The 17,392-nt window shown below is 41.8% G+C and overlaps 1 protein-coding gene across 2 annotated transcripts in view; it reads right to left on the reverse strand.

Moving 5' to 3' along the window:
- The window catches only part of NELL1 (neural EGFL like 1), a 1,049,219-nt gene that overhangs the window by 932,611 nt on the left and 99,216 nt on the right, over nucleotides 1-17,392 (reverse strand). For both annotated transcript variants that reach the window (XM_070364999.1, XM_070364998.1), the window contains exon 3: nucleotides 7,836-7,986. In XM_070364999.1, the coding sequence (XP_070221100.1) occupies nucleotides 7,836-7,986 (151 nt within the window). The remainder of the gene's footprint in view (nucleotides 1-7,835; nucleotides 7,987-17,392) is intronic.

Here is a 17,392-nt window from a genome sequence, read left to right on the forward strand (position 1 = left end):
GCAAAAATCTTAAACATTAGTAAATATAAATTTAAGGATTTCAGAAATAATTCAACTTTATGGACTCAATGTAATTAATGTTAATAAATGAAAGAAAAAAATAATTATTTCAAAAGGTACCCAGAGAGGGTGTTTAATAAAATGTTACAGCTGTTCATAATTTTTGGCCTTTTAAGTTAGATGATGATTTTATGTGTGTGTATATATACAAAACACACACACATATATATACTATATATACACACATATATAAGCGAGATTGATTTAATAACATGTAACAGCCGTTCATGATCTTTTGACTTTCCAGTAAATCAGGAACAGAACTAAGTTTCCTTTACATGGTAACGTATATGTGTGTATATATGTATATATACATATGTAAAATAGATTAGAAACTATCAGACATTATACTAAACAGATAAGAAAACATTAAGATACGTTGTCTGCTGCTTCTCTCTGACTTTAATGAGGACCTTTAATCTCAAGAGTCTAGCCAGTATCATAAGACAAGAAAAACTGATAGCTACTATAAATACTGGAATGAGAGAGACAAAACACATTATTATCAAGTTACAAAACAATATATTTAAAACCAAGGGGGATCATCTGAAAAAAACAAAAACTAATTTAAATGCCTAGTGCCTGTGGACTGAGTCCCTTCAGTCATGTCCGACTCTGCAGCCCTGTAGACTGTAGTCTGCCAGGCTCCTCTGCCCATAGGGATTCTCCAGGCAAGAATACAGGAGGGGGGTTGCCATGCCCTCCTCCAGGGCATCTTCCCAACCCAGGGATCAAACCTGGGTCTCCTGCACTGCAGGCAGATTCTTTGCCATCTGAGTAAGCCACCAGAGACGCAAACACCTACTACATGATACATAATCAACAAATGTTAGCTAAAAAAAAATAACTATTCCACATAACTCACAGAGCCTAAAAGTCTAACACAAAAATCAGACCAAAGGCATCAAAAGAAAACTACAAATCATTCTTTCTCATGAATATAGATACAAAAATTAATATACTATTAAATCAAATCCAGGAACATATGAAAAGAACTATATCCCACATGACTAAGTGGGATTTATCCCACATATGCAATCTTGGTATAATGTCCAAAATCAACTAGTATAATATCCCACGTCAATAGAATAGGATAAAACTACATGATCACCTTGATAGATACAGAAAAGCACTTGAAAAAAGTTAATACTCCTTCATGATAGAAAACACTCCAACTAGAAATGGAAGAGAACTTCCTCAACCTGATAAAAGCGTGTTAGGAACAAAAGGAAATTTCTTCAACCTGGTTAAAAGCATCGAAGAAAATCTACAACATCACACTTCACAGTGAAAAATTGAACGCTTTCCTCCTTAAGATCAGAAACAAGACTATCTGTTCCTATCACTTCTAGTCAACATTGTACTGGAAGTTCTACTCAGAGCAATTAGTCAAGAAAATAAAATATATTCAGATAAGACAGAAATAAAACTATTTGTAGATGATTTGATCTTTTAAGTAAAAATTTAAGAAATTCTTTAAAAAATTATTAGAATAAATCAGCAAAGCTGCAGGATACAAGATTAATATGCAAAGATCAATTTGAATTTCTATAAAGTAGCAATGAGCAGACATGAAATTAGTCATTACATTTACAATGGCATCAAAAAGAATATTTAATAATCATTTTTTTGTAAAACATTAACAAAAGTCATGCAAAACTTATACTCTGAAACTACAAAACACTGTTGGAAAAAAATAAACACCACCTAAATAAATGGAAAGACATTTTAGGTCTATGGATCAGTTGACTTAATGTTGTTCAGATGGCAATACCCTCCCACACTGATCTATAGATTCAGTGCAATCCCTTTCAAAGTTCAGCTGATATTTTTGCAGAAATTGAAAAGCTGGTTGTAATACTCAAATGGAAATTTAAGAGAACTGAAACAGCCAAAACAATCTTGAAAAGGAAAAAACAAAGTTGCAGGACTCACATTTATCGATTTCAAAACTTAACACAAAGCCAAATAATCAAAACAGTCCTGGCATAAGAACAGACATATATATCAATGGAATAGAATTTGAGACTCCAGAAATAAACCATATTTATGTGCAATTGATCTTCAACAAGGTTACCAAGAAAATTCATTGGTCTTCAACAAACGGTGCAGGGACAACTGGCTATCCACATACAAAACATCAAGTTGGACCACTACCTCACACCACAGAGAAAATGGGCTCAAAATCTATCCAAGATCTAAGTATTAAGCCTATAAAACTCTTTAAAGAAATCATATGCAGTAAATCTTCAGACTCAGGATTAGGCAATGGTTTCTTCAAAAAGAAGTACAAGCAACAAAAGAAAAACTGAACATCAGATTTAACAACTTTTTTGCCTCCAAGTATATCATGAAGAAAATGATAGAATCTACAGAATTGGGGGCGGGAATCTATAAATCATATGTTATAAGGGACTTCTATCTATAAAATAACTAATACAAAAGCATGAAGACAAACAACCCAATTAGACATGGACAAATGCTCTGAATAGACAATTTTCCAAAGAGGATATATAGCAGCCAGTAAGTACCTGAAAAGATACTCAACATTATCTGCCATCAGGAAAATCTAAATGTATAGCAAAGGGACCAATACTCAACAATTCTCAGTGGTTACCTAAATGGGAAGGAAATCCAAAAAAAAAGGGGGGGATATATGTATATGTCCAGCTGATTTACTTTGCATACACCAGAAACATAACATTGTAAAGTAACTGTACTCCAGTTAATAAAAAGTCACAGTGCAATATCACTTCACATCTACTAGGATGACTATATCAAAAAGATAATAACGAGCATTAACAAGAATGTGGAGAAATTGGAACTCTCATACACTGCTGGTAGAAATGTAAAATGGTGCAGGCACTTTGAAAGACAGTCTGACAATTCCACAAAACAGGTAAACATAGTGAGTACTTGATTCAGCAAGTCTACTCCTGGTTAATACCAAGAGAATAAAAATATGTGTCCACGCAAAAATTTGCACAGGAAAACTCATTGCAGCATTATTCATAATAGCCAAAAAGAGGGAACAACTCCAATGCCCCATCAATTGATGAATGGATAAATAAAAGGTATCCAAACAATGCAATATTATTCTGCAATAAAATGAAATGAACTACTGGCCCACACTACCAACATGGAAGAACTTTGAAAACATTCTAATAAAAGAAGCCAGCTACAAAGGACCACATATTGTATGATGCCATTTATATAAAATGTCCAAATAGGCAAATCCATAGAGACAGAAGGCTATTGCCAAAGGCTGAGGTAATGATGAGGAGATGGTGGAGTGACAGCTAAGAGGTGTGAGATTTCTATGGGAGGTAATGAAAACCAGATCTTTATTACCTAACGCCAAGTGCATTACAGATTCAGAGTTAATCCTTTATAGTAATACTTCCCCTTGATACGACTAAACAAACATGGAGGAAGGCACCATAGAATTAAGAAGTGGAGGGGAATGTTTTATATTTCCTCATTTATTTTGTTTGAGTCAAGACCTGAGGTTTTCCTATTACAATGAAAAATGGTCATATGATTTCCATTCAGTGATCCTCAGGTTCTATTAGAAACCTGCCAGAAAGTAAGAAAAGGTAGCCTCAGATGACTCTACATGATAACACCAAAAGGGTTTTCAAAACCTTTCTTAAGATATGGATTTTTTTTTTAGATTCCAAAAGAAAAACCCATAAAATAGTGTTTCAAGACTTAGGATTAGACAAAGAAAGGAAATATATTTTTTAAGAGTTGTGCACTTAACACACAGTCTCTTTTTCCATGCTTACCACAACCCTGCAAAGTAGATGATTATCCCCATTTACAGACAAGGAAATTGAGGTTCCAAGACATTCCATGGCAGGTATGGCGAAACTAAAAGTCAAACTCCTGGCTCCACGACATCTGACTCTGGAGCTCTCCTATATCGGCTGCCATTCCACTCACTCCTCACCTGCTTTGGGAAGCTCTCTGGTTCCACTGAGAAGCATTTGAAGACACCATACATTCTATTTCTGGACATTTACATGGCCCTCAAGCAGAGGAGGCCCTCACACCCAACCCCTAAGCTGAGGCAAGGACATGACCTTCCCATGTCTGTGAAGCTGAGACTGGCTTGACATCTCCACCCTTGGGCAATAAGAAACCTGTGCTTTCTCCCAACCTACAGAACACAGGGACTCTAACCATACCTGTTCACCAATACATACGCCAGCTTGCTTTCTCCAGGCTGACCCAGAAATAGCCAGCTCACTGTACTGCTGGCAGCATCCTCACTGAAGGCTCAGGATCCATCACATCCCTCTGAGGCTGAGGACAAATTTAACCAGTGAAAAGAGACAGAACAGTTGATCCTCACCTCTGCTGGAAATGTGCATGTAAAGACCCTCGACTCCAGCCAAACTGGTCTATTCTCTGCTCTTTTCTCTTCACAAAAAAAAAAAAAAAAAAAAAAATTCTGTTTCCTTAATTTCTCCCCTGTGAGACTGCCCACACTGTTCTCCCTACTTCGGTACCCTTCCCTTTCCCTTGCCTGCAAAACTCAACCTGTTTCAGGAGTCTCCCCTCTAGGTCATCTTCCTTAACCACCAACTTAATATACCGAATTCACTGAACCTAACACCTTTCCATTATTTTTGGCCTCAGTGGGCCTATCTAGGTTGACATATCAAAAAGTAGTACAAGGAAGGTTTACTGAACTCTGGTTCCCCAGTATAGACTCTGACATGAGAATGTAAGAGCAAGTGATCTATTAAAGAAGTGCTTCCAGGAGAGGGAGGGAGTAAAACAGGAAGTCGCAGCCTCAGCCTGTTTTGTGGTCGCTCTGGGGAAGAAAATGGCAACCCACGCCAATGTTCTTGCCTGGAGAATCCCAGGGACAGAGGAGCCTGATGGGCTACCGTCTATAGGGTCACACAGAGTCGGACACAACTGAAGTGACTTAGCAGCAGTAGCAGCAGCTGGGAAATGAATGAAGCCTCAGAGCCTGACTGGTCTCCAGGCATCCAAGGCCAAGGGACTAGGCTTTCTTACTCCACACTCATGAGTCAATCATTGACTTCAGGCTGCCTGGGGAGGAAACAAACTCCCAGACACTTCCACTCTGAATCCAATAGGATGAAGAGGCTACAGAAGCTGATGTCCAGCGCTCTGAGGCAAGTTGTTAGGTGCTTTGGAAACAGAGTCCATCAAACCCAGGTGAAGGGCACACCGAAACTACACAAGAGATCTGAGGGGGTCGGGGAGGGTGGCACCGTGTCTGCTGTGAGGTCAAGGTAGGGCCGGCTTCATGGGCAGGTGTCCAGTATATCTGCACAGGATTCTGCCCTCAGAAGGGCCCCATGCTTCTGGTTTAATAGTCTGCAGTCACCGTCTTGAACTTCTTAGTAATTCTACCTTTGACTGCATTTCCTAAGTGAGGTCTGGGGGGACAGTGGAGCACACCCTGGGCAGGCTCTGTTCATGTGCAGCCCTGCCTCCCACCACCTGCCACCTCCCTGAGACCAGTTCTCAGCCACTGGCTTGGCTGCTCCCTGGTGCCCAGGGCCCACCTGCCCTTCCCACACCCCCTGCCCAGTAACTCTTGCCACCCTCTGCCTGGGCAGTGACTGTTACATGGGCTTAGGGATTCCAATGTTCCCCCACCACTGTCCACTAGGAGAGGAGGGGGCACAGAATCAGTTTGGGGAAGCCACGTAATTTTGAAATTAGCTACACACTGCCTTTTAACACCAATGGAAACTTTTCTATTAACAGCTCTTTTTTATTCCTTAGTTTTTTGTGTGGTCATGCCCTGCTTCCCACACCAAACTCTTAGATATTGTTTCTTTCATTTCCCCACAAAAAGTTGCATATCACCTAGAACAGAGTAGGTGCTTCGTAAGTATTTTCAGAGGATTAATATAAAGCTGGTATTACATTAAAAGTGGCAGGGAGGTTCCAATCCAAGATGGTGACTTAAGGTCCTAAACACACCTCCCCCATGGACACACTGAGTCTACAGCTACCAATGAAACAATTACCTCTGGAGAAAACCTAGAGACTGGCTAGGGATGTGGGCAAAGGAGAATCAAAAAAAAAAAAATCTACACTGAAGCAGATAGGAGGGGGTGGGACATAATCTCACCATAAACCCCACCCTCATTCAGAGACCCACAGTCAGGAGGAATTCAAAACCTAGAACTTTTGTTTAAGGGGCAAAGAGTTTGAACTCCACAACAGGGACCCCAGTTCTTGAAACCTACACCTAAGAGACAAGCCTCCCACAACGCTTAGCTTTGAAAACCAAAGGGATTCCTGTTCCCAGGACCCTCAAGGCTATAATGATAAGAGAAAGAGCTCACCCACCTACCTGGCAGGAGCGGGCAGGTCAGAGGCAGTTTATTTGCTTACAGTAAAGCATTGGCTTGAGAGGAAGGTATCTAATCTAACAGACATATTCAGGGCCCTGCCGTAACACTCTCCGGGAGGAAGACAGGCAGCCACACCATCTTGGAGTTCTGCGTCTGTGAACTCCAGGCAGGTCAGCATAAAGAGAACTTCTGCGCTATCCAGTGCCCTGGGTTGGTTTGTTGGCTTGTTTTTTTTGTTTTGTTTTGTTTTTTTTTACAGCCGTCACCCAAGGGACACCTTTCATTGCCTAACCGTGGAGCCAAGCGCTTGGATCCCATGGAATTGTAACAGTCGAAGAGATAGTGCTTGGCAGGTTACCACTTCCAGGGCACTGCATATACAGCAGACTGAAACATACCCCTAGTCTTTTAGAGAAAGAGGCCTACTTGCCTGTCCAGGGGCTCTGGTCTGGGGAGCAAGCTTCTGGTTTGGCACACTTATGGGGGCCAAGAGAAGGGGCTCTCGGGGAACAGAGGCTTGTGGACACACTCTTTCTCCCCTCTCCTGCTTTGCTCCAGCTTACCAGTATACCTTGTCTTAGATTATCTAATTACTTCGAATTCCCTAACAGAGGGACCTTTCAAAATGAAAACCCTTATATGGCTTCCCATTATCTACGGGGTCTTTAATCCAAGTTTTGTGACATGGCATCAAAGTTTTGAAAGGATCCGACTTTCTGTCTGCTTCTGTAACACCACCCATCGCTGACTACCCCACACATCTCACCCCTTCCCCACACACACTTACCTGTAAACCACTTACCTGTTCCATCCTCAGATCATGACAACCTCTTTCTGGAATGCTTTTCTTCCTATTCTGTACTCCCTCCTATACAGCCTGCCAAATATCTACTCACTTGATTTCCTTATCTACCATCATCCTTTCTTGGCTTAAGACAAAACTTAGTAGAACTGACAGCAACTACTTTTATCCCCGAAACACAAGTTTCCAGCACTTCTTCACGACATTCATTTGTCCACCTTCCCTACTAACTTCTGTGATGTGATCCTTAGAATAATCTATACTATTCATCTTAATATTCCCAGTGTCAAGCACAGTTCCTATAAAATAAACACAATGAAGGCCTATTGGAGGTTGCTGGTAAATATAACCACTTAACTTGGTGACCTAAACCTGATGGATAGAATGTGGTTTTATATGAGCGAAGTCTATCAGGAGATACAAAATAGGTGAGTGGTCCTCAGAGAGCAAACAAGATAGCCACTTCACCCAAAGTAAATTCTTAACGCAAATTAAGTCCACAAACGTGTTCAACAGCCACAAGGTTTCATCCAGCCAAACATTTTCCTGGAGTTGCACCCTTTACATTTTGTGTAGTGCATGAATTCCAGATAGATCTTGAGAAGTAGACTGTGCTTTCTTACCTGTGTTCCAGTTCTCGAATGGACAGGATCACTCCTGACGTGGATGGCTTCTGCTGCACAGTGGCTAGGAAGGTGAACTCACTCTTATTCCGGAACAGCTGAATTAATTTCTCACTCACATGAGGGGCTGCGTGGATCTCTCTTTCTGCATCTAAGGGGTCAAGGAGGAGGAGAAGGGGAAGTTAAGAAGAAATACAGATGGGAAAAGAGGAGAGGGAAGACAAGAGGGAAAAGGAAGAAAGACACACAGTTAAAAATGCCTTGTCCAGAGGATCCAGGGTACCTTTCCCCTTTGCCCTTCTTGTCAATAGTTTCCATTTTCAGCTGCCGCCCACCACTCCACATGGCTGCCTGCACTCAAGGCAAAGCCTGGAAATGCTGTCCCAGCCATCATGCCCACTTGTCACTTTGACAAGTCCACAGTTGGCCAGTCAGTGATTTTTCTGACAGCGATTTTGATGGGACATGGAGCAATTTGGCCTGCTGCAGACAGATTAGGTTGCTGAAAATAGGGTGAGAGGCAGTCAGATCAATGGGGTTCAAAATTCAGAAAATCCTGAGTCTAATAGGATCCAGTGCCACTCAGCAGGCTCTCATTTCCCTTTTCCCGTGGCCTCAGCTTCTATCTCTCACACACACATCTAGGGAAATATGTCCTCACTTTATGACCAGGAGAGATTTACTAGAGCAAATAATGCCAGACAACTGTGCTTTTGCTAAAAGAATAAATACAAGGCATGCTCAGGATCCATCAACGTGCCTGGAATTTCTGTACACATCCAGTAGATGACTGTCCTCATGAAATATTTATTAAGGTTGAGGCCAATTCAACAGGTCTAGAGGTGTGTGAGTTCGGAGAATCCTGCTCCTAGACAGGAATCCTTTCTGCAACATCCACATAATGAGAGAGATCCCTCATGGTTTCATACTCAGACTCACCCTTGTCATGATAAAACTGGGTGTCACACCACTATTTTACACTATACTTTCTGGAACCAGGAAGTGGGCACCAAGGGACTGGAATTAGAGAAAAAGTATTCAGAGGATTGGTGGACTTCCCTCATGACCTGCCAATGTCCTCTGCAAGCGATAGGGTGATACGTATGGTAACTCTTGGTTATTTCTCTAGGACTGCCTGAGGAACCCTTAAAAAACATATTATAGAACTGCATTATGTACAATAGCCAAGATACAGGAAACAACCCAAGTGTCCATCAACATACGAATGGGTAAAGAAGCTGTGGTATACATATAATGGAATCCTACCTCAGCCATAATAATAGAATGAAATACTTCCATTTGCAGAAACATGAATGGACCTGGGCATTATGCTAAGTAAAATAATCCAGACTGAGAAAAGACAAATACTATATGATATCACATATGTGGAATCTAAAAAATACAATAATCTAGTGAACATAACAAAGAAAGGAGCAGACTCACAGATGGGGAATCAACCAGTGGTCACCAGAGGAGAGAGGGGAGGGGGAGTGACCATACGCGGTGGGGGAGGGGAGGCATAAACTGTGTGGTGTAATATAGGCTCGAGAATGTAGTGTGAACACGAGAATATACCCGTGATTCTGTGGGAACTGTAAATGGGAAGCAACCTTTCAAAAATTGCATGAAGAGTTTTTAAAAAGAAAAGAAAAGCATAGAACTACAAAGGCCATGTCGCCCAAGCAATATCACAGACTCGTATTAGGACTTTGAACCACCTCATTCTAAAGAGTGGTTTTTAAACAAAAAGAAATCCTCAAATTCTTGATCTTGGGCCTCAGTCTTCTCAACTGCAAAATGAGGGGGATGGACTAGGTGATTGCTCACAGTCCCCCCCAGCTACATCGCCTGTAATCCTACACATTGCCATTTCAAGTTTGCAGCACAGAAAAGAACACGGTCTTCCAGATGTAGGAGTCTAGGCTACAGATGGTGGGAAGTGAGAAATTAATTATTTCCTGCCATGTCAGTAAACAAAGCGTGCACAGCCAACAGCAGTTGCGGCCACCACAGAAGGTGAGCCTGTGAGCCCTTCGGAAGGTGAACCGGAAGCGGGTGAGCAGGTGAGGGAACTCAGGAAGGGAAGAATCTCTGCTATTAATAGCAGCCATCAGACTACAGCCACTCCCCACAGTCTCCCCTGAGGAAACTCGAGATGTGAAAACAGTATACTGGCCCACAGATACGTGAGGTGCGTAGGAATGATTTCAGGGAGCCCAGACACTTGCATCTTTCCATACATAGAAAAGCACTAAATTCCTTAACTTGGGTTACCTGGTTTTAATTTAAAATAATCTTTTGACTTCAAACTTCCTACCTTTTGTTGCAAAATTTCTACATAACCTGGCCCCTCTCTTTGCCTCCTTGGAGCAGTTCTCTCAGGGTTAATTGAGGTGCTGCCTCCCAGGCTTAAGTCCTAAAAATCTCCAGTGAATAAAGCATAGTGAGTTTGAGTAAGCTCCGGGAGCTTATGATGGACAGGGAAGCCTGGCGTACCGCAGTCCACGGGGTCACAAAGAGTCAGGTACGACTGAGCGACTGAACTCAACTCAACTCAACTCTTAGGTTGTGACTAATCTTTTTACATCCACAGAAGTCAGGCTGGTCCTCTATAAGGAATGGCCCAACCCCAGAACACTCTACCCACAGAAAACCGACCTGAGTGTCATTTGTTTTCCTGCCTAAAGAAAGGCCTTCCCTGCTTTACTACTAAGTGGTATGCTGTCAGGCTTCTGCCAAGGGCTGACATAAGAGTCACTTAGGGAATGCTTCTATGCCTTTTACAAAATTCTAGCGAAAGACTATCCATTGTTGCTGTTATTCAGCTGCTAAGTTATGTCAGACTCTTTGTGATCCCACGGACTGCGGTATGGACTTCACTATCTCCCGGAATTCGCTCAAACTCACATCCATTGTGTCAGTGATGCCATCCAACCACTGCATCCTCTGTCATCCCCTTCTCCTCCTGCCCTCAATCTTTCCCAGCATCAGGGTCTTTTCCAGTGAATCAACTCTACACATCAGGTGGCCAATGTACCAGATCTTCAGCATCAGTCCTTCCAATGAACATTCAGGATTGATTTCCTTTAGGATTGATGATTTGAAAGCATCATTTCTTCAGCACTCAGCATTCTTTATGGTCCAACTCACATCCATACATAACTAGTGGAAAAACTATAGCTTTCACTAGACAGACCTTTGTCAGCAAAGTGATATCTCTGCTTTTTAATACACTGTCTAGGTTGATCATAGCTTTCCTTCTAAGGAGTAAGAGACTTTTAATTTCATGGCTACAGTCACCATCTGCAGTGATTCTGGAGCCCAAGAAAATAAAATCTGTCACTGTTTCTACTTTTTCACCATCTATTTGCCATGAAGTGATAGGACTTTCCATAAAGACTTTCTATAAAGATATTCAAAACCTATTAAATGTATATATAAATCACTGCAAACTAGAGACCATTAGCCAATGTTTGTTAATGTTATTTTTATTATTATTACTGCTGGGCAAAGAGCCTTGCAATCAGTTTCACTTAGAATTTAGTGCCAGGTAAAAAGTCTTGGTTGAGATTAACATCTAGATTTATTTTTTTCCTTTTTGCTACTTCCTTCTTTACTCATCAGTTAGGATTCAACTGATTGGTGGTGTTGCCTAGAGAGCTCGTAGAGGATTCTGAACTTAGGTCCAGTGTAAAAAGAGCCATGATTAATCAGCAGGCCGACTGGGGGAATGATGAATATCAGACCAGTTATGGGTGTCCTCACCTCTCAATTTTCCCTGAGGGATATGATCAAATCTGACGGCCAATGATCCAAAAATTTTATATCTGCAACCCTAACCTCTCCTTTAAGTAACAGACTCGTATATCCAATGGCCTCCTGACGATCTCCATGTGCACATTGAATATCATTTCAAGTTGTATCCACCACTGAGCTCTTTTTCTCTCCAATGACCCTCTACTATCTCCTAAAGTTCCCAGTCTTGGCAAATGGAACCACCCACTTCCTAAGGTCAAAAAACTAGCAATTGTCCTTGATTTTTTCTTTTTCTCCACCCTCCATATTCAATCCAAGAACGTATCATGAGGGCTCCGGCAGCTAGCATCTGTTTATTTCTTCCTGGCCCCACTCTTAAACTTTTGTTCAAGCTGCCATCATCTCTCCAATAGCATCCTCAAGGTCTCCACGCTGCCTTCCCTCCTCCGTCACCCGCACAGCAGCCCAAGTGCCCTTCTTAAAACAGAAGTCAGGGTCCCTTCCATCTGCTGCATAAAACCTTCCAATGGCTTCCCATCGCTCAGGGTAACATCAGGCTCCTCAGCATGGCCTGCACGGCCACATACAAATTAACCCTTGCCTACCTCTCCCTTGTCCAGCTCTCACTGCATAGACAACCTCTTGGCCACTCCCTCCAACGAAACCCCCATTAATGTCTTATCCGCCACTTTGGTGATTTCCCCACCTATCATGTACCGTGATCAATTATTTCCTTATATCACTTATCATAACCTTGTTCCATGTTTCTTACTTTACTTCCCTTCTTTCCTCCCTCAACTGTAAGCATCAGGAGTGCAGACATACTTATTTATTCCCTGTTGCATCCACAGTTCTTAGTGGCTGGCCAGAAACAGGCATTCAATCAAGATTATTGAATTAATTTGCTAATGTACTTTCCATCGTGTATCTGCATAGTTGCTAAGTCAGATCTGACTCTTTGTGACCCCATGGACTGTAGCCTGCCAGGCTCCCCTGTCCATGGGATTCTCCAGGCAAGAACACTGGAAAGGGTTGCCAGTTTCTCCTCCAGGGGATCATCCTGACCCAGGATCCAACCCACATCTCCTGCATTGGCGGCAGGCAGGTTCTTTATCAGTGAGCCACAAGTGAAGCCCCTAAATCTGAGTTTGTTTCCATTTTGCATGTGTGTTCATTTGTATTGTTTTTAAATTGCACATAAGTGAGATCATACAGTATCAAACAAGTCTCTTCTCCACTCTTGGCTGCCCTAAACCCAGAGCAATGATGTGCATGGAGGTGGTGGGAACAGAGCATCACCAGGCAAACAATGAGGTCATTCACAGCAAAGTCAGAAATGTTGCTTTCCTGTTATATTTATGGAAACATACATTTCCGTAAATTTCCCATTTATGTCATTTATATTGTTTGCATCATTACTTCAAGTAACCACAAATATTACAGTCAGAAAATAGCATGATACCTTCAGACAACTAGCAGACAAATGAGTACTTCTTAAGTGACTATCAAATTAAAATGATTTCCAGTGCCATTTCAGCCTATTCCTCTTTGTAGGACACTCCAGCTAATGCACTAATCCAGCCCACCCCTCCTAGAAAGCTGAATATGTCTTTTACCGGCTTTTCTCATTTATCATTGTAAATGATTGGCATGTTGAAGTAAAGAGATCCCATTAGCACTCAGAGTGAAATGTGAAGGAAAAAAAAAAGAAACATCTACTTTGATAAATTGAGATTTTATGTACATTTTCATTTTCAAAAAAAAAAGCTATTTCAAATAAATGTTTACCATACTTCAGCCACTAAAAAATATAAGAAATCCTACTCCTTTTACAATAATAATTGGACCAGGTTTCAAAGAACTAAAGACTAAGTTCTGCAGATAACTAGGCTGTGTGATCTTAGATAAGACACTTGACCTCTCTGATCCTCACACACCATATCTTAAAATTTAAACAATTGAACTCCATGGTCTCCAAGTTGTTTCCTAGTTCAACAGTTCTGTGAATCAGTTTCCCCTGCTCCTAAGTCACATAGCAAGATGGTACTGAGGACATTTCCCATCTATAAAAAACCCAGGTTCTATAATTTTTCTGCCAATTTTCCAAGACAACGATCATCAATTTCTGAAAACAATGTATGTCACCTATGTTTGCAGTAGCCTGCTTTTTTTCCCCTAGAGTTAAAAGGGCAACTGATGAAAACCAGTTAATGAGAATCTATCATGAATATTATACTTCTATATGTATGGAACCACTACAATGTGGGTTTGCTGCATTATTTGAGAATATTCAGTTCTTCTTAAAAGAACAAGAAAAATAAGTGGAATTTATAAAACTCGTGCGTGTGTGTGTGTGTGTGTGTGTTAGTCGCTCAGTTGTGTCCAACTCTTTGTGACCCCATGGACTGTAGCCCTCGGGGCTCCTCTGTCCATGGGATTCACCAGGCAAGAATACTGGAGTGGGTTGCCATGCCCTTCTCCAGAGGATCTTCCCAATCTGGGATAAACTCATAGACGTGTTAAATATAGATAAAAATTTAGAAATCTTTGAAATGTGCTAAACATATACCCAATAAGTGGACCATAAGTATGTTGAATGTAGATAAAAAGGACTGAATGAGAGTATCACTTACAAATAGAAGGGGGTGGGAGGACCAAGTCATAATGTACAACAGCCCCCTTCAGAATGGCAGCTCTGTCATCCCCAAATCTGACATCCATCTCTGACACCCGTTCTGGTCCCACCTCTACTCTCTCTCTCAGAAACATTAATAGCACCCATTGGTACTCACTGAATTAACTGGTGAACTACAGCTGTGGCCAGGCATATTTGCACAAGTCTCCCCATTAAGTGGAAGCACCCTGGTACCAGGCACCTCCTATCTGCTGAACCTCTTTAATAACCTCAGATACTGTCCATGTAGCCACAGCATTAGAGAGGAGACTGAAAGACTGGCTACAGGACCAACGCATAACCCAGGAACCCGGTGGGTTAGCCCAGCCTTCTCCCCTCACCCCACCTGAACCCTAGCAACTCTCGGTTCCTGCTTCCCCATGGGCACAGGAGGGCCTAGAGGAGCTATCCCACGTTGAAGGTCAGGAAGGGTGGCGGTGAGGAGATACCCCTTGTCCAAGGTAAGGAGCAGTGGCTGTGCTTTGCTGGAGCAGCCATGAAGAGATACCCCATGCCCAAGGTAAGAGAAACCCAAGTAAGATGGTAGGTGTTGCAAGTGGCCATCAGAGGGCAAACACACTGAAACCATACTCACAGAAAACTAGTAAATCTAATCACACTAGGACCACAGCCTTGTCTAACTCAATGAAACTAAGCCATGCCCGTGAGGCTACCCAAGACGGGCGGGTCATGGTCAAGAGATCTGACAGCATGTGGCCCACTGGAGAAGGGAATGGCAAACCACTTCAGTATTCTTGCTTTGAGAACCCCATGAACAGTATGAAAAGGCAAAATGATAGGATACTGAAAGGGAAACTCCCCAGGTCAGTACGTGCCCAATATGCTACTGGAGATCAGTGGAGAAATAACTCCAGAAAGAATGAAGGGATGGAGCCAAAGCAAAAACAATACCCAGCTGTGGATGTGACTGGTGATAGAAGCAAGGTCTGATGCTGTAAAGAGCAATATTGCATAGGAACTTGGAACGTCAGGTCCATGAATCAAGGCAAATCGGAAGTGGTCAAACAAGAGATGGCAAGAGTGAATGTCGACATTCTAGGAATCAGCGAACTGAAATGGACTGGAATGGGTGAATTTAACTCAGATGACCATTATATCTACTACTGTGGGCAGGAATCCCTCCGAAGACATGGAGTAGCCATCATGGTCAACAAAAGAGTCCGAAATGCAGTACTTGGATGCAATCTCAAAAACGACAGAATGATCTCTGTTCGTTTCCAAGGCAAACCATTCAATATCACAGTAATCCAAGTCTATGCCCCAACCAGTAACGCTGAAGAAGCTGAAGTTAAATGGTTCTATGAAGACCTACAAGACCTTTTAGAGCTAACATCCAAAAAAGATGTCCTTTTCATTAAGGGACTGGAATGCAAAAGTAGGAAGTCAAGAAACACTTGGAGTAACAGGCAAATTTGGCCTTGGAATACAGAATGAAGCAGGGCAAAGACTAATAGAGTGTTGCCAAGAAAATGCACTCGTCATAACAAACACCCTCTTCCAACAACACAAGAGAAAACTCTACACATGGACATCACCAGATGGTCAACACCAAAATCAGATTGATTATGTTCTTTGCAGCCAAAGATGGAGAAGCTCTATACAATCAGCAAAAACAAGACCAGGAGCTGACTGTGGCTCAGATCATGAACTCCTTATTGCCAAATTCAGACTTAAATTGAAGAAAGTAGGGAAAACCACTAGACCATTCAGGTATGACCTAAATCAAATCCCTTATGATTATACAGTGGAAGTGAGAATAGATTTCAGGGCCTAGATCTGATAGATAGAGTGCCTGATGAACTATGGAATGAGGTTCATGACATTGTACAGGAGACAGGGATCAAGACCATCCCCATGGAAAAGAAATGCAAAAAAGCAAAATGGCTGTCTGGGGACGCCTTACAAATAGCTGTGAAAAGAAGAGAAACAAAAAGCAAAGGAGAAAAGGAAAGATAAACACATCTGAATGCAGATTTCCAAAGAATAGCAAGAAGAGATAAGAAAGCCTTCTTCAGCGATCAGTGCAAAGAAATAGAGGAAAACAACAGAATGGGAAAGACTAGAGATCTCTTCAAGAAAATCAGAGATACCAAAGGAACATTTCATGCAAAGATGGGCTCGATAAAGGACAGAAATGGTAGGGACCTAACAGAAGCAGAAGATATTAAGAAGAGGTGGCAAGAATACACAGAAGAACTGTACAAAAAAGACCTTCATGACCCAGATAATCACGATGGTGTGGTCACTGACCTAGAGCCCGACATCCTGGAATGTGAAGTCAAGTAGGCCTTAGAAAGCATCACTATGAACAAAGCCAGTAGAGGTGATGGAATTCCAGTTGAGCTATTTCAAATCCTGGAAGATGATGCTGTGAAAGTGCTGCACTCAATATGCCAGCAAATTTGGAAAACTCAGCAGTGGCCACAGGACTGGAAGAGGTCAGTTTTCATTCCAATCCCAAAGAAAGGCAATGCCAAAGAATGCTCAAACTACCACACAATTGCACTCATCTCACACACCAGTCAAGTAATGCTCAAAATTCTCCAAGCCAGGCTTCAGCAATATGTGAACCGTGAACTTCCTGATGTTCAAGCTGGTTTTAGAAAAGGCAGAGGAATCAGAGATCAAATTGCCAACATCTGCTGGATCATGGAAAAAGCAAGAGAGTTCCAGAAAAACATCTATTTCTGCTTTACTGACTATGCCAAAGCCTTTGACTGTGTGGATCACAATAAACTGTGGAAAATTCTGAAAGAAATGAGAATACCAGACCCCCTGATCTGCCTCTTGAGAAATTTGTATGCAGGTCAGGAAGCAACAGTAGGAACTGGACATGGAACAACAGACTGGTTCCAAATAGGAAAAGGAGTTCGTCAAGGCTGTATATTGTCACCCTGCTTATTTAACTTATATGCAGAGTACATCATGAGAAACGCTGGACTGGAAGAAACACAAGCTGGAATCAAGATTGCCGGGAGAAATATCAGTAACCTCAGATATGCAGATGACACCACCCTTATGGCAGAAAGTGAAGAGGAACTCAAAAGCCTCTTGATGAAAGTGAAAGTGGAAAGTGAAAAAGTTGGTTTAAAGCTCAACATTCAGA

Source organism: Bos mutus, chromosome 29, assembly GCF_027580195.1.
Source record: "Bos mutus isolate GX-2022 chromosome 29, NWIPB_WYAK_1.1, whole genome shotgun sequence".
In the NCBI taxonomy this organism is placed as follows: Eukaryota; Metazoa; Chordata; class Mammalia; order Artiodactyla; family Bovidae; genus Bos; species Bos mutus.